The 24289-nt window shown below is 37.9% G+C and overlaps 1 protein-coding gene across 1 annotated transcript; it reads left to right on the top strand.

The window, feature by feature from the left end:
• The first annotated feature begins 1802 nt into the window (after window positions 1–1802).
• On the top strand, window positions 1803–24088 carry PLA2G7 (phospholipase A2 group VII). Its single transcript, XM_070956682.1, has 11 exons — window positions 1803–1871; window positions 10187–10288; window positions 11307–11457; window positions 12678–12771; window positions 15677–15745; window positions 16922–17066; window positions 17672–17785; window positions 19139–19230; window positions 20198–20368; window positions 22491–22639; window positions 23985–24088. The coding sequence occupies exons 1-11, from the start codon at window positions 1803–1805 to the stop codon at window positions 24086–24088; spliced, it is 1260 nt and encodes a 419-aa protein (XP_070812783.1).
• Window positions 24089–24289: the final 201 nt, after the last annotated feature.

Raw genomic sequence — 24289 nt, 5'->3', positions numbered from 1 at the left:
AAATAAATTGGAGGAGCGTCATTATTTCTATCCTTGAGCCTCTTCTGTTTAGTTTCATGCAACGTTGTGAGTTGCTTTTGCCCAGTTTCAGTTTCAGGGCCTATCTAGTTGAAGTGTGCTAACTAATTAAAAATAAAAATTTAAAACACATTGCTGTAAGATTCGAGATGGTAAGGGAAGCATGTTAACAATGTGTACAAAAAGAGCATTCTCCAATTCTCCAAAGAATTCTGTCGTTTGTTAAGGATATACCAAAAGAGATCTACCGGTAAAATGACAGGACAATTTCACAATAAATACCTTTCTGACCAAGGTAAGTATGGACATTCCCAAATCCTAAGTATTTCTGGGCTTTACTTGGGAAGTTCCAATATCTGTATTATTAGTCTTTTTAAGTTCTTAGGGTTGCCTTTTAAATTAAGAGAATAGAATATTTATTGCAGTCAATGACAAGCACATAAAACACTGGTATTTTATGAATATTGATCAGTTAGTTAATGTAACAGCTCTGTCAGGCTGCTGCACATCTTGCAGATCATATTACAGAATTTGGCCATACTTAGAATTATTTGAAGAGTGACTTTAATAGAACTGATCAGAGTGGCCATGATACATAATTTAGGTTGGGATTAATAGCTGATAGCAAGTGTTGGCATAAAATACACAGTATAATAAGGCAACCCAAAGGTACTTTTTCAAGAGGCAACTGAACTTCCTTGTTTTTTCTTTGAAAACTTTTAGCTTCTCATCATGGAAGCTTATTCAGCTCTGGCAGGATTTGGAAGGATTTATATTCCTTACAGACGTCAGGGACCACTAAATTCATAATTTTAAATTATGCGGACCACTAATATGAACCCAGCACGCCGCTTGCTGAAGCGCTTGGACTCCCAGTGACAGGATGGGGTCCTTCAGGCACTCTCCCCCTCTCTTTCTCTCTCTCTTTCCTCCCTCTCTCTCTCTCATCTCTCTCTCTCCCCCCTCTCCTTCTCTCTTTCTCACCCCCCCTCTCTCTTCCCTATCTCTTTCTCTCTCTCCCCCCCTCTCTCTCTCTTTCCCTATCTCTTTTCTCTCTCATCTCTCTCTCCCTTTCTGTCTCTCATCTCTCTCACCCCTCTCTCACCCTCTTTCTTTCTCTCTCATCTCCCTCTCTCTCTCATCTCCCTCCCCTTCTCTCTCTCATCCCTCTCCCCCTTTCTCTCCCCCTCCTCTTTCTCTTCCTCTCCCATCTCTCTCGCCTCTCTCACCTCTCTCTCATCTCTCCCCCTCCCCCTCTTTCTCTCCCCTTTCACTCTCATCTCTCTCGCCCTCTCTCCTTCTCTCCCCCCTCTCCTCTCTCTCATCTCCCCCCTCTCTCCCCCTCTGCCCTCTCTCTCCCTCTCTCCTTCTCTTTTTCATCTCTCTCCCCCTCTTTCTCTCCCCCCTCTCTCTTTGACTTTCTCACATCTCTCTCTGTCTCATCTCTCTCCATCCCCCCCCCCCGTCTGTCTGTCTGTTTCATTTTTCTTTCTCTCTCATTCTGATTCTCTGGCGTTCTCTGGATTTCGCAGGCACTTCTTCAGCCTTTGTTGGTGCTGGACGCACAACCTGATCTCTCTCCCCCATTGTGAAGCACGCTAAATTTAACTGCGTTACAAGAGCAGTGGGCAGGCCATGGAGTCACCAACAACAGCGGCAGAGAGAAACAGCCGGATCAGGCCAGTGTCTCCGGGCTGAGAGGAAGTTGTGTGTCTCCCTGAGAGACCAAACTGCATGGAGCACCAACAAGGGCTGGAAGAAACGGCCGCAAGACCCAGCAACAGATGAAGCTTTGTTCCCGGTCTGAAACATGGAGTGAATCTCCATCCCCCGCCCTTCCCTTCTCAAGCCAGGCGAGGAGTGACTGGGAGGGTGAGGGGTGGGGACAGCCAATGGTGGGTTCAGTTGACAGGAAGCCACAGCAGGGGGAAGAAAGAGCTGCGGGTTGCTGACACCTGTTGCTTTGGCCCACCTGCGCTACCCCCCTTTTGCACCATTACCTCATTCTGACAGGTGAAGGCTGTGCTACTTGCTACTGGCAGAGAATTCCAGCCCCACCATGATCTGCCTGGCCGGTCCCATATTCCAGAGTTCTAGTCATAGGACTAGCCATTGGTCATCCCAGAGCAGCTCGGGTGCGCTGCAGACCACCAAAATTTTCTTGCGAACCACCAGTGGTCCACGGACCACCAGTTGGTGACCTCTGTTTTAGAGGGTAGTTGAAGCACTTGGAGGTTTATCTGTGTCGTCAGGGTTACAGTAGTGCTCCTGGTTCCTATAGTCTGCAATTTTTTTTTCTGGAAATCCATTTCTACTCCTACACCATTCAAAGGGTGTTCATCCCAAATTGTGTAGCTAAAAGTCTATAGAGATTCTCAGTCATCCAGGTCATGGTTGTCCCATGGTTGTTTGGGACAACCATGATCTGGATGACTGAGAATTTCCACAGACATTTATTATGGGGAAAACAGCAGTTTAGTTCCAGTATGTGAAAATATATATCCAGGATTTACAGTGAGTCTTGCTAATGCTAACCTCATGATATAAGATCACATTTGAAATACAACAGGGTATTTGGAATAAGGTCCTGAGAAATTTAGTCTGAACCCTTTCCAAGGGGGAAAAAAACTTGTATGTACATCAAAGAATAATTGTGACAAGACCTGGGCTGAATATACTCAAAAGTACAGCAAACTGTACAGTACCCCTTTTGTATGAAAGTGATTTGGAGGGCTGTGGCAGATTATTCATCTAAAGTTTGCTGAATACCCTGTTTCCCCAAAAATAAGATCTCCCCAGATAATTAGCCCAATTGGGCTTTTGAGAGCATGCCCTAAAATAAGCCCTCCCCCAAAAATAAGACCTAGTGAAGAGGTGGGTGTTTGAGAAGTTGGAATTAATTGATTGAATTCACGGGAAGTATTTTTTTATGGTACAGCTTGTTTCCCTGCACACAATGGCGAGAAACATGACACAGTTGGAAATCAAGTAAGATGGCAAGAGGAGCCCCGTATTGCTTCATGCACCCCAAAATAATAAAACTTCCCTGAAAATAAGACCAAGAGCTTATTTTGGGGTTCCAAAAAAATATAAGATTGTATATAGACTTGTTATATGCTTGTCTGGCAACTTTGCAAGATGATGTGAGAGGTTATTCCTCCTGGTGACTATAGAATTGTTGTAATAGTTTCAACAGTGATGGTGCCAGAATGCAAACTTACTGGATCAAGATTTCGTTAGAATAATGGGACTCTAAGGACTGCATCTGATCTTTAAAGTAGAAGTGTCATATAGTTTATAAATGAATAAATGGACCCTTCTGCCAATGATTAGACCAGGAAATTAAAGATTGCTGTGAAATCAATGAAGGGAGCCTATAGATTTTCATGAGGTTTTGAAGCATATTTCTCTGTCAAGTATTGCAGAATAAGAGCATGACAAGTACGATAAGAGTGAAAATAGAACAGCCATTTATGAATCCAGCTTGTTCCTTGGCTAGTATTGCATATTCTTCAGATCTAGCCTACCCTGAAACCTTATGGTTAGATGCCTGTCCTAGATACTGATGGGGCAGTGCTTAGCTGTGAGAACATCAACTGTTTATTAAGTCTGTGAAATCAGCATCTGTGCTGGGGAAGAGGGGAAGGTACTGAGGGTCTGAACAGTCAGTTCCTTTGGGATCTGTGTTTATCAAGGGTGTATCATCTGTTCTACCGTATTTTCCGGCGTATAAGACGACGTTTTAACACATGAAAATCTTCTTAAAAGTTGGGGGTCGTCTTATACACCGGGTGTCGTTCTCCTGTAACCAGGCAGACCAGCCCAAAAGGCTCTGACGAGCCAAACTCTGACCATCCCAGCTGAGTTGCCTGCTAATCAGGCAACTCAGCTGGGATCGCCAGAGCCATTTAAAAGGAAAAAAAATTTCCCCCTCCAGCTTGCTTACCTTAGCTGCTAGTCGCAACGCTTGCCTTGCTTCGCTTGCCTGAATCCATTCCATCAGCAAGCAACTCCCTGCCTGCAATCAAGCAGGCAGAGTTGTGGACTTCAACTCCCAGAATTCCTCAGCCAGCAAAGCAAAGCTGGCTGAGGAATTCTGGGAGTTAAAGTCTACAAGTCTTAAAGTTGCCAAGGTTGGAGACCCCTGTTCTATTGGGTAAGTTTTTTTCCCCTTTGGGAACTTTAAAAAAATAGTTAATTGGGATTTTTTTTAGTTGTTCTTTATTAGACCTAGCCATTTAAAGTTTAGGAAGCTTTAAATTTAACTTTCATATAAAAATAAAAATAAAAATAAAATAATATTTGTGCAGCTTTCTGAGATTTAGTGTGTTTCTGTAGTGTTTCACTCTAACTACACAAACACACAAAATCTCACAAAGCTGTATGTGGAATTTTGTGTGTGTAAAGTGTGAAAGTTGGGTTTTTGGGCTTTTTGTGGCTGTGTGAGGTTCCTGCTTGTTGCAGGGGCCATTTTGGGTCTAGCACAGCTGCTTTTACATTGTGGGTGAGCCAGTTGATGTTTTTTAATTTTTATTTGGTGTGCGTTGGAAGAGGGGTAGTATACGGCGAGTATAGCCCAAACCCTATATTTTAACAGGAAAAGTCGGGGGTCATCTTATACGCCCAGTCGTCTTATACGCTGGAAAATACGGTATGTAAAGTCTAGAAATTGTCTTCCCATTCAGTAGCTAGTATTAAAACATGAAAGTTGAGGCTGTTAGAATGATGGGAATAATGTGATGTTAAAACATAGTTGTATTGAACTGTGCCATGCCTATGAGTAGCTGCTGCCGCCTTTGAGTAGGTGCTTCTTCTTTTGTTGCATCAGCCTCTTGTATTGCCTTTTCCTATTAAAGAGGTCTTCTCTATGTTTTCTGAAACAATTGATGAGTTCATTTCCAATGTTAGTGGTCATACCATGGTTGGTTTGGAAGTGCATGACATAAAGGAAAAAAAGGAGTTACAATCATTTAGGTGGTGATCATTGGCCTCCCAACATTCTTGAGATAAAAGAATTTCATATTTGATAATGAAGCTCATAAAGCTGTAGTCTTTGCATCTGGCACACCACCTGACATTATTCCAAGAGACAAATGTCAGCAGGTTCCTGGAGCCTAAATGTAAGAGAAATGGTTCCCCTTCATATACTAAAGGGGCCAATGAATTAGAGGTGCTTCAGTCAAGTGCAATTTTCATAGGAAGGTGAATATATTCCTGAGGGGCCATCATTGTAAGTTTGGTTGTTGGCTTCGGTCAGGGCCGGATTTAGATGAAAAGAGGCCCTAGGCTATTCCACTTATGAGGCCCTTTCACCAGTGGTGGGATTCAATTTTTTTAACAACAGGTTCTGTGGGCGTGGCTTAGTTGGGGGTGTGGCTTGGCAATCATGTGACTGGGTGGGCGTGGCTAGCTGGTCACGTGACTGTGTAGGCGTGGGTAGCTCGTCATGTGACCGGGTGGGCGTGGCTATGTGCATAGGGACTACTCAGAGGGCTGAAAAAAGTCATTTCTGACTGGGCCTCGCACTTTTGACCAGTCCTCACACTTATGACCATCCTCACATTTATGCCCATGCAGCTTTCTTAACAACCATGTCATTCATTTCACAACTGCTTCTCTTTACCATGGTGACAAGATAGGGCAAAAACGTAAAATGTGAGGACAGTCGTAAGTTCGAGGATTGGTCAAAAGTGTGAGGACCAGTCAGAAATAACTTTTTCAGCCCTCTGAGTAGTCCATATGCATAAAAGGATACAGCAATAGAGAGGGATGAAGGAAGGGAAGGGAAATTAGAGTAGGAGGGAGGGTAAGAGAGGGAGGAAGAGAGGAGGAGAAGGAGAAAGGAAGAGGAAGTAGGGAGGAGAAGAAGAGGGGGAGGAAGAGAAAGTAAGAAGGAAAGAAAAGAGAGAGGTGGTAGGTTTGAGGAGAAAGATTGCTGTACAATAAAAAAGATGAAAGGGAAGAAAGCCAACCCCAAACAAATATAAATATATTAAGATAAAAATGAATTGTTAAACTTTAAAGAATAAAAGAGAACAAATATGAATAAATAACAATAATTAGGAACACACCTACAAACATACAATGTATTTTCTTTGAACAGAGTATTTAGCCGGTTCACAAATTTAAACAGTGTTTAGTCATTTCAATTTAATTTACAATTTCTATATTTCCTTTTTGCCATATTTATTCCTCATCTATTTTTGTAAAAAACCAATATTACCCTTCATCCTCATCTCTAATCTTAATCAAATTCAATTTTTCCCTTCTATTCTATATTATACCCCTTCCCATTGTCATCTATTTTTATATCCATCCTCACATTGGTTAATTATGTAATATTAGTTGTTTAATATAAATTCAACATTTTAATATAAATCAATTAGTTATATAACTACCTTTTTTGTATATTAATCAATATGAACATGAATATTCCAATTATTTCCATGCAATCCAATTTCTTACAAATCAATTAATTATATTTACCAATAATAATAAACCAAATAATTTCCCCCATATATTCCTCCAAACCACAATTTAACCATTTCTGCTTTCAGAAATATACAATTAATAGTATCTCAATTATTACAATTCCCTAGTTAAATAGAGCTTTTTTTCTTTTGTGTTTTAAAATCCTGAACTCTCCTCTTTTTCCCTAAATTTCCCATTGTTTGCACCTACCTTTTTTGGTGAGGAAAAAGAAAAGTTCTGCCTGCCTAATTTTCCAACCTTGCAGCAACAGCAAAGCAGTTTCAGTTTTGTTTCTCAGCATAGCTAGGGGAAAAAAAATCAACACTCTTTGCACGGAAGCAGAAGAGCCCTGAGCAAAACAGCTGAGACAAATCAGCTGAGAGCCGGGAGGCCAATTAGCCTATGCTGAAGCTCCGTGGGCCAATAAAATTACAAAAAAAACACCGAAACCTTTGTTAAATTGCTGGCTCCCCCGCCCCTCGCCCACCACTATTTATTGGCAATTAATAGTGGTGCGGAGGGGCGGGGCAAGCCAGCAATTTAACAAAGGGTTCAGCTGCACCACTGGCTCTAGGGCGGCCCTTTGAAGCCCCGCGGCAAGAATTTGAAGTTTTTTTTTCCTCTAGCCATTGGAGGCAGCAATAGATTGGGAGTGGGCAGGGTAAGCGAATGGCCGGCGATCCAACAGAGCAGAGAGTGAGGGTGAGTGAAGGCGTGGAAGCTGCTTTCTCCATCCTGCTCTCTTGTGTCCGGAGCCGGTGGGGAACCACGTGGCAGCCCACGTGGATCCCAGGCAGCGGAACTCAGGCTAGGGAAGGGGTGGGCAATTGTGGCTCTTTTACAACCTGTGGCCTTCAACTCCCAGAATTCCTGAGACAGCCAAGCTGTCTCAGGAATTCTGGAAGTTGAAGTCCACAGGTTGTAAAAGAGCCACAATTGCCTACCCCTGGCTACGGTAGGCTGGCGCCGCGCGGGTGGGAGGCGAGGAGTGGGCGAGCCAGCAATTTAACAAAGGGTTCGGCCGAACCCCCTAGAACCCCCAGAATCCCACCACTGTGTAGGCCCCTCTTGATCTTGAGGCCCTAGGCTGAAGCCTAGTTAGCCTATAGGAAAATCCGGCCCTGGCTTCGGTTAATGACAGAGTCAAACCATTTGGCATTTGCATGAAATGATTTTGGGAAAAGAACTAAGTCATTTGTGTGTGATTTGACTCCAAAACCAGGAAGCAGGAGCGCCCAGAGATTACTGGGATGGAACCGATGTTCTGAGGGTTCTGAACATAGCAAGTCACTCTGATTTCCATCTAGGAAAGTAGTACACAGAGACCGCAATTAAGCTTTTATTTGACAAGTTGTCTTGCAATGGGGCATTTCCATATGATTTAAGTAGCTGGCATGCTCATCCTCATCAGAAGAAATGCATCTCAGCTCTAACTTGATCAGGACACACTTGGATGCTGGAGATTGGCTTTGGATAAGACTGAGAATGATTTGGTCTTGGCTATTGCCTAGCAACGTGACTGGTCTGTCCACTTTCATTTTGAGAAAATTTCTTAAGGACATTTTGCTTCTCTAAGATGTCAGCAGGGCAGCTGTTACCATGAAAGACTTGGAAGGGTGTAATATGAAACCTCCTTAAATAGTTTTTAGCATTATTGGTGAAATCCTTGTATATCTGAAAGTAAGAACCACTCTTGTGTACCTAGTATGGCTAAGTAATCTGGGTAGCAATTCAGTACTGATAGAATCACTGTGAGAAATGAGACAATACATCAACTATGTCAGTGACTGATTAAATAACCCACCTGGAATGCCATCTGTCATGATTGGCATTTCTCCATTAAAATTATTTTCCTGTCTGGTGTCCTTACGCTGCCCCTCCCTTCCATAATGGATTATGAGATCTTCTATCCATTGTGGTTAATGTTTAGTCATTTCTTGTCAGGGAATCCATCTGAAAGTTTAAATTTAAACAATCTATCAAGGATTTTAAGCTATCAATTTTGCTGTTAGTCATCAGAATTTTATTATAAATAAATATCACCATTTGTGCTATCAGGAACAATTCTTCTATTATTATTGCTTTTTTTCTTCTTTCCTTTTTTTTAGGTAGCAAAAATTTGCTTTTTCTATCTTTTCTCCCCTTTTCATTTTAGCCATTGTCCCTCCACTGCAGGATGAAGGCCTCTTCCACATATTTCCAACCAATATGGTCTTGAGCTTCCCTTTGCCAGTTGGGCCCCAATACTTGCTGATGTCATCAGTCCATCTTGTTTTAGGTCTCTTTTATGGATGCTTTTTATCGAGTGGGATCCATTTTTATGACTGCCTTGGTCCACCTGCCATCAGTTCTTCTTGCTATGTGACCAGCCCATTTCCATTTCAATTCTTTTACTCACTTGATGATATCCTATATTTTTGTTTGTCCTCTAATCCATGTGCAGGTCTTTCTATCTTGTCTTCTATTGCTGAACATGTATCTTTCCATCGCTCTTTATGCCATCATAGCTTTTGTATTGATTGTGAGGTTAGTGTTGATGTTTCACCGGCATATGTTAGAACAGGTAGCACACACTGATTGAAAACTTTTCTCTTCAGGCATAGTGGGAGGTGAGATATAGATAGATAGATAGATAGATAGATAGATAGATAGATGATATAGATATAGATATAGATATAGATATAGATATAGATATAGATATAGATATAGATATAGATATAGATATAGATATAGATATAGATAAGAAACATTTTTTTCCCATATTTATAAGATTTGGGTGTATTAACGCTTCTAATGTGGAGAGCCAGACTGGTATTTCCCTATAGTGTTGTTTAATTTTGTCCCACACTGATAACAATGTGTTTCTTACATAATGTCTCTGGAAATATCGATGTGCCGTATTTCTCCCATACCAGAGAAACGCATGCCACTCTACTTGAAGGTCATGACCATCCAATAATAATAGTCTTCTATTCCTCAAAGTTATCCACTCTTTCACCCATGTGATTGCAGCTCCTTGGTAATACAATTCCCAGTCAGGCAGACCAAAACTTCCTTTCCCCTTTGACTCTTGCAGTAATTTCAGTTTTATTCTCAGTTTTTTTCCCTTGCCAAATGAATTTCAACATTATTTTATTCATTCCTCAAAGTATTTTTTTTCTCTAGTTTTATTGGTATTGTTTGGAATAAAAAAAGTATCTTCGGCAGTGTGTTCATCTTTATTGTGGCTATTCTACCCATCATAGTATGTGTGTGTATGTGTGTTTTATGAAAAACATTTATGAAAAACATAATCTAAAATGTTACATATACAGGACAGTCCCTTTTAGAGTTCTGTTTCTTTCAGTAGCAGGTAATTCATAAATGGATACTATTAAATATTGCTACCATCATCTCTCCCCAGCTAATCTCTACAGTAACAAAGGAAGGGAAGGAAGTAATAAATATATGCATATTATAATAGTTCCTTACAAAGATTTTCTGCATCAGTAATAATATATACTAGAGGAAGAGATAAGAAATGTATAGAGTAGTTGGCATAATTAATAATTAATCTAAATTAATTTGTCTCATTTTCCTCTGTTGAATTTTCAGTGCATTTCTCATCTGGACAAACCCGTTTTAATATTTAACTTTGTTGTTGCATTGTTCAATTTAGTATAATTCCCATACTTTTATCCATTTCTTTGTTTTTCAGGTTTGTCTGCAAAAGTTAAAGCAAATGGGCATGGAAATTCCTGAAGGGAAAGGCCCTTATTCTGTGGGATGTACAGACCTCATGTCTGGTAATGGTATTGAGGTACTTATAACTGCCATTATTAATAAACCCAATTTTACATTAATAAGAATGTAAACAAGCCAAAGAGCTTGCATGAAAAGAAAACCAATCCAAAATATAAAATAGTTTAGCCTATTATCCATCTAACATTATTGTTTTTAGGGTAGAAGTTTTATTAATTACTGTAGTCAGGTAACTGGCAGAATGTCATTTCCAAACAAAGCAGGTATCACCAAGGTACCTGTGCAATCAGTTTCTCCATTCCTCCCCTGTCAGTTATGCATTATATAATTTGAACCAGTCATGATCCAAGCCCACTATGGTCCCATTCAGAAGTCTAACTTGTTACACAAATACTTAGCTTTATTTATTTATTAAATTTCCATGTCTCCCATCTTGCTGAGATGCCTCTAGGTGGTTTATTGTTGTTCTCTTTTCTTTTTATAATTGTAAAAACAACCTGGCTTTCATTTAAAAAACTTTTATGGAAAACCTCCATAACAAATCTATGTTTTGGATTCATTCACATATCTCATTCATTTTGCTACCATAGAAATAAGGAAGAAGGTGTTCATTTGCTTTTTTCACTCATTACAAAATAAATACAAAAATCTATCCAAGCCAATTTTAAGGCGATTATAATAATGGGATATAAAAAGGGATACTTTTTATAATGGGGATACTATAATAATGGGATATAAAAATGGATTTCAAGTTGTTTGAGATAGACAAATTTTCTGTGTATAGGGTAGATATACAATTCCAGACTGCAATGAAGTGCAAAGTTTCACCATTTGGCTAGGCTAATCCCATAAATCAGCAGATGCAGATAATGATACCATCCAAATTCTATTTTGGTTATGGCCGACATGAATACTAGTTCAATTTGAAGCACTACTTTTAAGCAAATTTTTGTCACATGTCAGTGTTTAAAATAAGTTGAATTAAGGGTACAACACTTCTTATTAATTCATGCTTTTTTAAAAAAATTAACATTTAGAAACAGCTTTCAATAATTACTTTTATTATTTTATACTAGGGGACTTTTTTGCGTCTGTATTATCCTTCCCAAAATCATATGAATTATGAAAAGACAAAATGGATTCCCAATAAAGAATATTATTCTGGACTGTCTCGTTTTCTTAACATGTATTGGATAGTAGGGGAATTAATTCTAGCAGATTATTTTGGTAAGTTTCAGAGGGGTTATGAATTATAGCACCAGTCCATTATGAGCATATTCTTATGCAGATATGTTTTCAGTCTCTCGCTCTCAAGTGTATGCATTTTCTAAATCTGATTGTTAGGAAAGTTATTATGTAGATACTAGCATTATTCTGATTAATGCTATTAGAGAAATAGATTCTTATACATTGAGACTTTAGCTGCTTGTTACTTATTACAGATAATCCTTGATTTACAACAGTTCATTTAGAGACCATTACAAGGGCACTGAAAAAAGTGGCATGGTCATTTTTCACACTTACGACCGTTGCAGCATCTCCATAGTCACATAATCAAAATTCAGACACTTGTCCACTGGTTCATATTTATGACAGTTGCAGTGTCCTGGGGTCAAGTGATCACCTTTTACAACCTTCTATCATCAAAGTCAGTGGGAAAGCCAAATTCACTTAACAACCATGGTAAGAAAGGTTGTAAAATGGGGCCACTTAACAATTACAGTGTTTCACTTAACAACTGTGGTAAGAAAGGTTGTAAAATGGGGCAAAATTCATTTAACTACTGTCTCGCTTAGCAACAGACATTTTGGGCTCATAAGTCGAGGACTACCTCTATTTGTAAAAGAATGTTATAACACACTATGAAAGCTATATAAAATCACTTTTATCCCAGTCCCATCCAAAGTTGATTTGGATAGAAAAACATATAGTGAAAGATAGAAACAAATCCCACAAACTATTCCAAGGTACAGTAGTTTAAGGCAAAACGTACTGGTATGTTACTATACTTTTTTATGACCCATAAGAATCTAGAAAAATTGCTAAAGCTTATTTATGAACTCTTTCGGTCCAAAGTGGCAATATTTTTTATTCAGCTTCAATTACGTCCCACAGAGGAAATTGAGCTTAGATTGCTTTATTGTGTTCAATTTCAATGATTCCAAACATTGTGAATGCTAAAATGGCCATCACATGATTAGTTAGCACACAGCACAATTTGTACTACCATTTTTCTGAAAAGAACTTTATAAAATATATTTATATGGGACAGTGTCATTCGGGATAAAAAAAATTAACCTTTTGCATTAAGTGTATCTTGAATTATTCTTTAAAAGCTAGCTTAAGGATGCAGTGCAGTTTTCAAAATGAGTTCAATTTCAGTCTAGTGAAATCATTAAAAAAAAAAAAACCAGAAAAAGTAACAAAATTTGCTTTCTTCTGTCTAGGCTCAGTTACATCTCCTGCAAAGTGGAATGCTGAATTCAAGACTGGAGAAAAATATCCCCTAATTATTTTTTCCCATGGACTTGGAGCATTTAGGTAATACTGCCTATTTACATATCTGATATCTCTGAAAAAGCAAGTCTGATTTACCGTGTATGCTTGCATTCATTGCAGACATTACACGACAAATTACTTCTAAAACTAAAATCCTGTGACATTTCTGGGCTCCTACATAAATGGATAGCTGCCTTCCTGTTGATAGTGGTGTTCCTCAAGGTCCAACACTCTTCATACTTTACATAAATGACCTTTGCGATCATATTAAAAGCAACTGTGTTTGCCAATGATGTTAAACTATTCAACACCATCAACAATGCAACTACCCTTCAAAAAGACCTTGACTATGTGTCAGATTGGTCTAACAAGTGGCAACTTCAAATCTCAACCAACAAATGCTCTGTTTTGAATATTGGCAAAAAAAATCAAAACATAAAATACAAATTAGATGGACATGACCTTGTAGATGACCCTCACTTTGTCAAGGACCTTGGAATACTCATTTCTAAAGATCTAAGTGCCAGAGCCCACTGTAACAACATTGCCCAAAAGGCATTAAGAGTTGTTAACCTAATCTTGTGTAGCTGCTTCTCTGGTAATATTGTACTACTAACTAGAGCATACAAAACATTTGCTAGACCAATTCTCGAATACAGCTCATCTGTCTGGAACCTGCACTGCATATCAGACTTAAATACAATTGAGAGAGTCCAGAGATATTTCACGAGAAGAGTCCTCCATTCCTGTACCCGCAATAAAATACCTTATGCCACCAGACTTCAAATTTTGGGCTTAGACAACTTAGAACCAAGCCGACTTCGGTCTGACCTAAGCATAGTACATAAAATTATCTGCCACAATGTCCTACCTGTCAATGGCTACTTCAGCTTCAACTACAACAATACACAAGCAAATAATAGATACAAACTCAAGGCAAACCACTCCAAACTTGATTGCAGAAAATATGACTTCAGTAACAGAGTGGTCAATGCCTGGAATGCACTACATGACTCTGTGGTTTCTTCCCCAACCCCCCCCACAAACTTTAACCTTAAACTGTCTACTGTTGACCTCACCCCATTCCTAAGAGGTCTGTAAGGGGCGTGAATAAATGCACCAGCGTGCCTACTGTCCCTGTCCTAATGTTCCTTTTTACTCTTACTCTTTTCATGCATTCAAATTATGTTTATACTTTTACCTGTTATCTTATATATGCTTGACAAATAAAATAAAATAAAATAAAATAAAATAAAATAAAATAATAAAATAATAAAATAATAAAATAATAAAATAATAAAATAAAATAAAATAAAATAAAATAAAATAAAATAAAATAAAATAAAATAAAATAAATACATAAAATCCTCATTTTTTTTCTGGCACAACTTCACCCTACATATGTCATCAGTCAGAAATATGGCAAAACGGGCAGCATATGACTTTCATAATAAATAAAAAAATTGCCTGAAATAAGTTCCATGAGCCTTTTCTTACATATTATTTAACCATTTCATAACTGCAATATTAATATTTATAGTTTGGAAGATGATAATTATGATGATGAAGAAGATTATAATCAAAAGTAACATAATTCCATGCCAAGAGCAGCCTTTGGCCATACTGACTCTATTAGCTGTGGTCAGACATACCTGTAGGAACCCAGATGAAACTAGAGCTTCTAGTTTTTGGCCATATATGAGCTTTATTCTTTGTTTTTCTGATTGTTAAAATGGAATTCTCTCAGGCCTGCCTATCTGTACAATTCCCATATTGCATTCTCCCTCTCTCTCCCTCTCCCTCCCCCCTCCCTCCCTCCCTCTCTCTCTCTCTCTCTGTCTCTCTCTCTCTATCTCTCTCTATATATGTAGGTCTTTGGTTATTCGGGTTTTCTCCCGTGTTTTCTCCAAAGACCTACATACAAACACCCGCGAAAACCTCAGAAAACAAATATATATATGGTTTTTTTTAGCCAGGTTTTTCCTACGTATAGGATATACGTAGGAATATACATACATATATATATATATATATATATATATATATATATATATATATATATATATATATATTTTGAGAGAGAGAGAGAGAAAGTGTGTGTGTGTGTGTGTGTGTGTGTGTGTGTGTGTATATATGTAACGAAGTGTGTGTGTGTGTGTGTGTGTACACACACACACACACACACACACACACACACACACACATCTGCCCTACAAGATGGCTCTGGGCATTTTTTTTCCCGTCATCCATCTCCTCCTCAATCTTTTACCATCCAACACACTCTCCACTTTATTGTCTTTGTTCATTTTTTCTGCCCTGTACATTTCTAGTTACCTGCTGACCCAGCTGCTTCTCTAGCTTCTCATAGCTGCACATTTTTCTCTGTCCCAAGCTGTGCTCTTTTTCCAATTAGCAGTTGTCCAAAAGGGACTCCTCCTCTCTTTCTTTTTCCTAATATCAACTTTGCCCGGAATGAGTAAAACCCAGGAGCGACCTATGGCATGAAGATGATTAAGGGGTGGGGGATGGGGAAGCTAAAATGTTTTACAGCAGTACATTTTCCATGCCCCTAATTGTTTACGGATGTGAATAGAATATGGGGAGAGGAAACAAACAGCCTTAAAGCTGGCTTGACCTCTTTGGGGTTTTGTGACTATGGGCAAGACTAAGAAATATTTCCCACATTGCAGAAGGGGAAGCGGAAGACTAGCAGAATGCTTTTCAATATAGGATGTGTATATTTCCCCGATCCATTCTCTTTCATTTTTTCATCTTTATACATTTTACCATATAAATATGTGGATGAGAACATGTTTAATCTTTTTTAAAATCTAGGAATTGAAACTGTTTATGTATAATGCCCTATGTCAATAGTAAGAAAGGAGATGTAGCATGCAAATGATTTAAAAGACTGACTTAATTTGCAAAATTGTATTTATTTCACTAGGACGCTGTATTCTGCAATTTGCATTGAAATGGCATCTCGGGGGTTTATTGTTGCTTCTGTGGAGCATAGGTATGCTTATATCTCAATTTTTAATTGACTGAGGTAGATACGTAGAATCTAATAAAGGACTTTGTACTTATTATAAACCGAGAATACCAAGAATTTCACTCAACCAATCACTGAGGTCCACTATGGAATAATAACTCTAGTGGTTCAATTGCCTATGGGCTGATGCTGAGCCGCTTAACTAATTTTTATTTGTTTGCTTATTTGTTTATATTTTGCCTTATTATTTTTATAAATAACTCAACGTAGCAAGCATACCTAATACTCCTTCTTCCCCTATTTTCCCCTCAACAACAACTCTGAGGTAGTTTGGACTGAGAAAGACTGAGTTGCCCAAAGTCATCCATCTGGGTGCCTTAACCACTAGACAGACAGGCTTTTACAATGCTTATGGATGATGGGCAAATTATAATATTTATGATCACAGTTGATTTTCCTGTGGAGATAAATATCATCACTAGGCAAAGAATTGAATGCTCTCCAAAATTAGAATCATTACGTTTATTTACAGGACCAAATCATAACCCTAAAATAAAGAATTGATTATAAATTCCCCCCCCCCCAAATTCACTCTTAACACTATCAAAACATAGTCTTTCAAACATTCAGAAAGTCTCAATTCCTTTTATCAATTACTAAGTCAGTCTATTAATTAAAATGGTAATGTTTTAGATGTAAACTTGAGTGGGATGGTGGCATAATTAGGAAGATGCTTGCCTCCCACTTGGAAGGTTGAGAGTTGAATCCTAAGTAGCAGCAGATGTTTCTCTCTAGAGTGCAAAGAAAAAATATCTGCAGTGAATTCAGAATGGTTTCAGGAAGGACATCCGGCCAGTAAACAGCTCCATCCAGTTGCCTCAACTCTACTCCGAATTAAGGAATTACAGGGTTGTACAGCTCCATCCAGTTGCCTCAACTCTACTCCGAATTAAGGAATTACAGGGTTGTAAAAAGGGAGGATTTTTTAGATGTAAACTCACTCTTTTGCCATCTGTACACATTAATCTTAGTAATCTTTACCTTTTACATACCAAGTTTTCTTTAAAGTTATATGCTGGTGCTAAATTAGGAATAAGTTCTACAACATTTATTTTAAACATTTATAAGTCATTGTATGAGCTTTGAGGGGGGAAAGTGTTGCTGTCTCAAAGCGCAGATAGAGTGTTTTTTTTCCATTAGAGACCAGTCCTCTTCAGCTACATATTACTATAAAAAAAACCCCACCAAAGGAAACAAAAGCAAATCCCCAGCATTGGACGAGGAGTGGATGTACTATAGGGAATTAAAACCAGATGAAAATGAACAGCCGCTGAGGCGGCAACAGGTATTCATGCAAATCTTCTAAATCCTAGTGCATTACAGAAGCATCATTGATTCAGTCTCAGGAGCCCCTATATTTTAAATCAATATGCCTAGTCATACACTCTATAGCTGAAGTAGATATGATAGTGCCGTCCGATTTTATCACTTTTAAAATCCAGTGGATGATGACTCAGAACTCAATAATTACTATGGCATGAATCTTGAGGAATGGTGTGACATAACAGTAAAGGATTGAAGTAAATATCCCCCAGCATCTGCTTCTGGAATTGACCAACAGCATAGGAGCAGAACCATGTAACCCAACATTTTATGCACCCCGGAGGTTGATGGTATTAAAAAAGCATTGAAAGATCTAAGGGAAGGAACATGGTCACATTTTCTACATTCTCTCAGCATACAGCATACAGTGACCAAGGGATTTTTCATTCTAAAATGAGACCTGAAATAAGCTATGGCCTAATTAATGCCCCCTTTAAAGGTAAACCTCTAGCTTAGAAAAATCGTAATCACACATTTTATAACATAGATAGAAGCCATAGATACACAGGCATTTTTTTTCAGATTGCTAAATCATACACTGAAAGTGGCTTTTGTCTCTTCATGTAGGTACAACAAAGGGCAGATGAATGCATTAGAGCTCTTAAACTTTTGGTTAAAATTAATTCTGGAGTTCCCACTGAGAACATTTTGCCTTTAAATTTCAACTGGAGACTTTTAAAGGTAAATGAGGTAGAAGATTCCCTTGCTAATTGGAAATTCATAATTTGGTATGTTTTATTATGTATTTCAGACTGGCACTTCGTTTGCTGAAGTGCCGTTGTAAAACAGTTAACCTTTGTTTTTATACTATTGTGATATTGGATGAATCTGATTTCGTGATTCTCTAAAGGTTCAGGTGGTACCAGAAAATCAAATCGATGACTATTAATATAATAATTGCCCTTTTAACATGTATTGCTTTTGAGGTAACTGAATAATGTTTAGACTTGTTAATTTGTGGTAAAGCAATATAAATCCATGATTCCTTCTAAAAAAAAGTGCAGTGCTGCTTACCTTTCTAAGCAAAGTGTATCATTCAAGAGTTTCCTTAAGAGAGACTGATTAGATGAAAAGCATTTGCTTCAATAGTTCATTGACTAGCCTGCTTCTCACATGGCACAAAACTTCCTAGGCCATCTGCTTTTATACATGTTAAAACATATTAATTTATCCAAGAGTCTCCTGAGACACCCAATGAATTCTGTGTTCAAGTGCAGCCCTGAAGTAGAATCACCTGAACATAGACAGACCTGAACATAGATCTAAGTCCAGGATCTTACAGCTGCTCATCTAATTCTTTGCAGCAGACCTACTATATCCCTGGTATTAATCTATATGTGTTTTACTCTATCATATGAAGCTCTTTAATAAGGCTGTTCAGATTATTCACCATTTCCAGGTAGTTCTAATCACTATTTAAAACAAAAGTTTGTGATCTTTTTATTACTGTGTACGTTATCCAGAAATATGTCACATTGTAGGCTTAGTGTTAAAGAATTTGCTGAACATCGTTAAGAAACTGGGACATGCTAATCATCTGCAGCAGTTTAATTTTGGCAAAATATGTAGTGACTGATGTCTAAAACAGTTGGAGGGTACTAAGTCAATTCTTGATTTAGAGGAATCAGCATCCTCAGTATAGAATGAATTAAAATAGAATAATCAGATTGAAAACAAAAGGGAATATAACAAAAGAGCCTTAGTGGTGCAGCAGACTAAAGTGCTGTTAATAGCACCAGCTGCCTGCAATTACTGCAAGTTCAAATCTCACCAGGCTCAAGGTTGACTCAGCCTTCCATCCTTTCGAGATAGATAAAATGAGGACCCGGTTTGTGGGGGCAATAAGCTGACTTTGTATAAAAAAGAACACTGCTTGGGGGGGGGGGCAAAGCCCTACTAAGCAGGTGTATACAAAAGTATGAAGACTATTGCTTAATGCATTGTAAGCCACCCTGAGTCTCCAGAGAAGGGCGGCATATAAATCGAGCCAATAAATAAATAAAACAATATCATTCAATGTCATTTTCTTTTCAGAATTCTATTGACTTACAGAAGATAGCAGCAATGGGGCATTCTTTTGGTGCTGCCACAGTCATAGAAACACTTAGCAAAGATGCACGATTCAAGTAAGAACTAGTAAAAAAAAAACATATTGACCTAGTTGCTCTTTTTTCTTTGCAGTAACATTTGTAGTTGTAATAGTCAAGATAGTCAGGGCTTATGCATAACATCAAGAGAAGACTTCTGTCAATTGAATTACATTGATTGCTTGATTGATTGTATGCCATCCTGTCATTGTCAGTTTTTACCAACGACATAGATTTATTTTCTCCATTATGACCTGTCCCTAACCTGGTTCTTCAGTGGCGTAGTAATCACCACTGTAACTGAGTCTATCCACTGGCGGTGTGAGGTTCGGGGAGCCGGTAGCGCTGGAGGTGGGAGTCCCAGTTTTGAACCCTCTATGCATGCGCAAAGCCTTCTATGCATGTGCAGAAGGTCAAAACCAAGACGTGATGACAGCATGCGCGCTTCCAAGCCGATAGGGAAACCGGCTGCATTTTACCCCTGATATAAATGCACAATAGTAGAACTGCAGATCTAGAATTGATTGATTGATTGGTAAATAGACGTGTATGCTACTTATTCTATAGATTCAAGGTAGCTTGCTTCATAGAACAATAAACATAAACATAAAATCACAGTAAAGAAAATGATTACACAGCATTATATCGGCCAGTTCCAAGCATTTCTAGTAAATGATGTCAGCCTTATATAGTACTCTCTTTCAATGGATTCATCTTGAAATCCACAGCCCAGTATTCATGGAAAGGTCTGTAATTCAGGATAGCCCTCAAATATTCCATGACAAATTCCTTTTGCTTTTCAATCTTTATTAAACAACTTATTTTAGGAGAGCCCACCGCCTCTTAATGTTGAACATGTCTTACAGAAAGTTTCTCCTAATGGAACTTAATAAAATTAACATAAAATATCTCTTATGGATGTAGATTTGTGATCTATAGCATCTATGTGGACTTTAGGATGTGCAAACTGGTACTGACATGTTATAGAACTTTTTTTTCTGAACAGATGTGGTGTTGCTCTTGATGCATGGATGCTTCCGCTATCTGATGAAGTATATCCCAAAGTGCACCAGCCATTGCTCTTTATTAATTCAGAAAAATACCAGTGGGCTTCAAATATCCTAGAGATGAAGAAACTTAACTATAAAGGCAGAGAAAGAAAAATGATAACTATTATGTGAGTGTCAAATATCGGTAGCCTTAGTCTCTTTCTCGTTAAGAGGCATGGGATTATAGAGTTAAATTTATATAGTTTAAAACTAATTGGATGCAACTGAGATAAGCACCCATATCACCTGCAAGTGGAGTTCCAAATTATTATTTTTAAATCTTAAATGGTAAAAATCTCATAAGACTAAAATGACAAAATCCCAGAGATGACATCCCATGTTGTTATTCGTCCCTCTGAATTTTAGTTATCCCACAGGGAGCCTGGATTACATAACCCATCATGCAAGATTGAACAGTGAAGATAATTCATTGGTCTTTCTCAGACTGCCTGGGATTCTTTTGCTGGGATTAATTTTCCATTATTGTCCATCCTGAGAATATTGTTATAGTACTCCTCTTTCAAGGTCTAAATATTCTTTCTGTGTTCTTATTGATCAGGAATATGGTGTAGGTAGATATAATGGTATGTAATGGTATATAGGGTCTTCTGTACCTATAATACCTACGTCTCCCGCTTGAGCAGGAGGTTGGGCTTAGAAGACCTCCAAGAACCCTTCCAACTCTATTATTCTGTATAGGTTAATCTCTGGATCCTCTGTTAAATACAAGGCAACATATCCTTTATTTGGTCACATTTAACTGCACCATTAATTACACACTTTTCATATCTGGATGATTTCGGCTGTTGGAAAAGTATGTAGAGCTGGTCTTGGAAAGGGGAAAGGAATTATTGAACCATTAAGGGGCAACTTTCAGAAAAGATTTCTTTTTTTTTCATTTTGAGAAAAGGGAAGTGTAAAATGAAGTAACTCAGACAGATTTTCAAGATTCTGGTTTCTTACCCTACAACAAAGTGTGAGAGTCACTTTGTAGGAGAGATGGATGGCATACAAATTAAAAAAAATTAAATAAAAAAATAAAAAAATAAAAAATAAGGTGACTTCCTGGAATCCTTGCTAGTTCTGTTTCTTTGCCTACTTTGAAGGGCTGACAACTCTGTTGCCTAAGCAGCCAGTCACTTGATTGTGAGATGGGCAGTATATACATTTAATAAATAAATAAAAACTTATATAACTAGGGCCTGCAAGCCACTATGTCATAACTAAAGGCTGTGCCCATGTTGTAACATTCTGTGTTCTATTCCAAATTAAAAACAGCAGTTAATATACAATACACAATAGGATAAGATTGCTGATGGCTTTCTTGAAAGATTACTCGTTGGGGCTGAATCAAATGCAAACTTAATAGGTCTACATGAAGACATTTCAGCAACGTAATGTACCTCTAATGCTTGATCACCCATAGAGCATGTTTTCCTAAAACCTGCTTGCTTTTCTGCAATTCCACCTTATTCAAACCAGATTAATAACAACTTACTATGGCAGAGGTTTCTTTATTCCCTTTTCTAAAAATGAGGATTATTATAACTAAACCCCAGACCTCTGGGATGTTTGCTGTTCAGTCAGTGATGTGAGTAAGAAGTCAGGACTAATAACCACCAATTAGTATTTTCCTTTAACACTTCCATTGGAATAAAATCACATCCATGGGCCTACAAAGGCATCCTTTCTGAATGAGATCAAATATTTTTTCTGCACTGTTTTAAAAGTGGACATTTCTCTCCCTGTCTCTCTGGATTCATTTACAATATTACTGATAGTGATCAGCAAGTAATTTAGCAGAATACAGATATTGTGTAGGATAGCTTTTAACTATTGTAACCTTGCTATATACATGATTAAAATAATCTGTATGATCTCATTTAAATAACCAAACATGAATACTGTTCAACAGGAACTGAGTTTTACCCCATCTTTCAATTGTAGTTGCATTCCTTTGATCTCCAAAGAAAAAGTTTTTGAATCTATTTTTAGTATAATGATAATAAACAATTCTAACTTATTATTACTGCTGGAAAAAAAAAATAAAAGACCAGAACATTACCACTACCAAAACCCTTGGGACGAACATGTGGAGGTAACACATAAAGAAGAAAACAAAAACTTTCAGAATCAAAAATATTTAATTAGGTTCCATGTATTTCAGCAGTGTTTGCAAAGATTCCTCTTGTAGGCAGACTTGTTTGGTTACTGGTTAGGCTTACCCTTATGCATTTTTGCTGTTTTCAGAGGATCAGTACATCAGAGTTTTCCTGACTTTACATTCCTTACCGGAAAGAAACTTGGGAAGATTTTTAATCTGATAGGAGATATAGATCCACAAATAGCTATTGATATTATCAACAAAGCTTCACTGGCCTTCTTACAGAAACATTTGGGTAAGTTGCTGCTTTGCTTTTATATTTAACTTTTTTAACACCCTGCATTCACTACACGTTGATAAGATGATACGTTTCAGACAATATCTTTCCACCTATGCATCACAATATTTGATGCAACTTTAGTGTTTGATCACTAAAGCTACCTGAAAATATAATGCATACATGCATATAAACTAGAACATGTTACAAGTTCACAGAGAGAAAGAGACACTCAGACAGATAGAAAGACAGTTTGGTGTAGTGGTTAAGGTTAAAAACCAGGAGACTGTGAGTCCTACTTTTTAAGCACAAAGCCAGCTGGGTGACCTTGACCAAGTCACTTTCTCTCAGCCCTGGGAAGTGGGCAATGGCAAACCATTTCTGAAATCTTGGCAAGAAAACTGCAGGGGCTTGCCCAGTCATCAGGAATCAAAAACTGACTCAAAAGGATCCCAAAAGTGTGATGTATCATCCAATTACATTGACCAACTGAAGGCGTCAGATGATTAGTTTCCTCCTTATTGGAACTCCTGAGACACAGGTAGCCAGATGTTTTTCTATGGGGTTGGAACTCTCTCCTGGAAATTGAGCTCATAGACTTTTGCACTTCAGATGACTAGTATATACGGTGCACTATCTTTAGAAGCTATGCAGATTCTGATACTCAGTGGTTTAGAGACTGTCAGAATGGTATAAATACAGTCCACCTTTCCTTAAGTTCTCAGAGCAGAGAACTGCAAATGCTAAATTGTCATACTCTCAAGTATGGGGTTTAGCATGACTTCCAACTGGTTACATCTGACTACCTCCTGGTGGTCAGTGTAACTGAAAATACCACACTTCAAAAGGAGGAGTATGGGGAATCGAAGTCATACAGCACCTGTATCTCTGCTCTGAGAGCTTAAGGGAAAGTGTCCTCCAAGTAACCCCTTTATTACAAATTATCTTGTCAATAGCAGAATCTTACCAGTGGAATTTTTTCCCTGAAGATATGAACATTGCCAGTGGTTAAACTTTTTAGTGCCGAGTCTCCTAATGTTTTTGTATTTTCTAAATTGTATGTAAGTTTCTACCTCCTCTGGAAGTTTTATTGAAAAGTGGTACATTGACCTTGCAACTCAGTTTAAAAAGGGGTCTTTCCAGATTTTATAAATTAAGAGACTTAAAATGTGCTGTTTAGATGAAGTCAGCCATCCATATTTATCACTATGACTTTTTTGTTTCCAGCATGTCAGTTTTAGAGCATCAAAGCAAGCTTAATTTTAATATATTGTGACTTAGAAATATTCATATTTTCTTTGAATACAGTTTAATATTTTCATATATTTATATGTGCCATCTGATTTGAATTTATCTTATCTAGGTCTCTCTAAAGATTTTAACCAATGGGACTCTCTTTTGAATGGCAAAGGACCTAATGTCATTCCAGATACCAACGTTGACTTAACTCCAGGAGCATCTCAGTGAAAATAAACATTAATTGTCCTTAAATATTCCTGACTAAATGTTGTTTGTTTTATGATAGTTCCATTGGAACGAGTGTGTTTTAGAACATTTGAACAAAGATGTTACATGTGATTCCCATTTAACAACACTCATTCAGTGACCATTCAAATTTACAACGCTGGTGAATAGGAGTTGCAACTGGTCCTTGAAGTACCAGATATC

This window comes from Pituophis catenifer, unplaced genomic scaffold, assembly GCF_029215685.1.
Source record: "Pituophis catenifer annectens isolate HBS135680 unplaced genomic scaffold, rPitCat1.0.hap2 SCAF_1, whole genome shotgun sequence".
NCBI lineage: Eukaryota > Metazoa > Chordata > Lepidosauria > Squamata > Colubridae > Pituophis > Pituophis catenifer.
The sequence above is the reverse complement of the archived record's forward strand: the minus strand, read 5'-3'. Positions and strand labels throughout refer to the sequence as shown.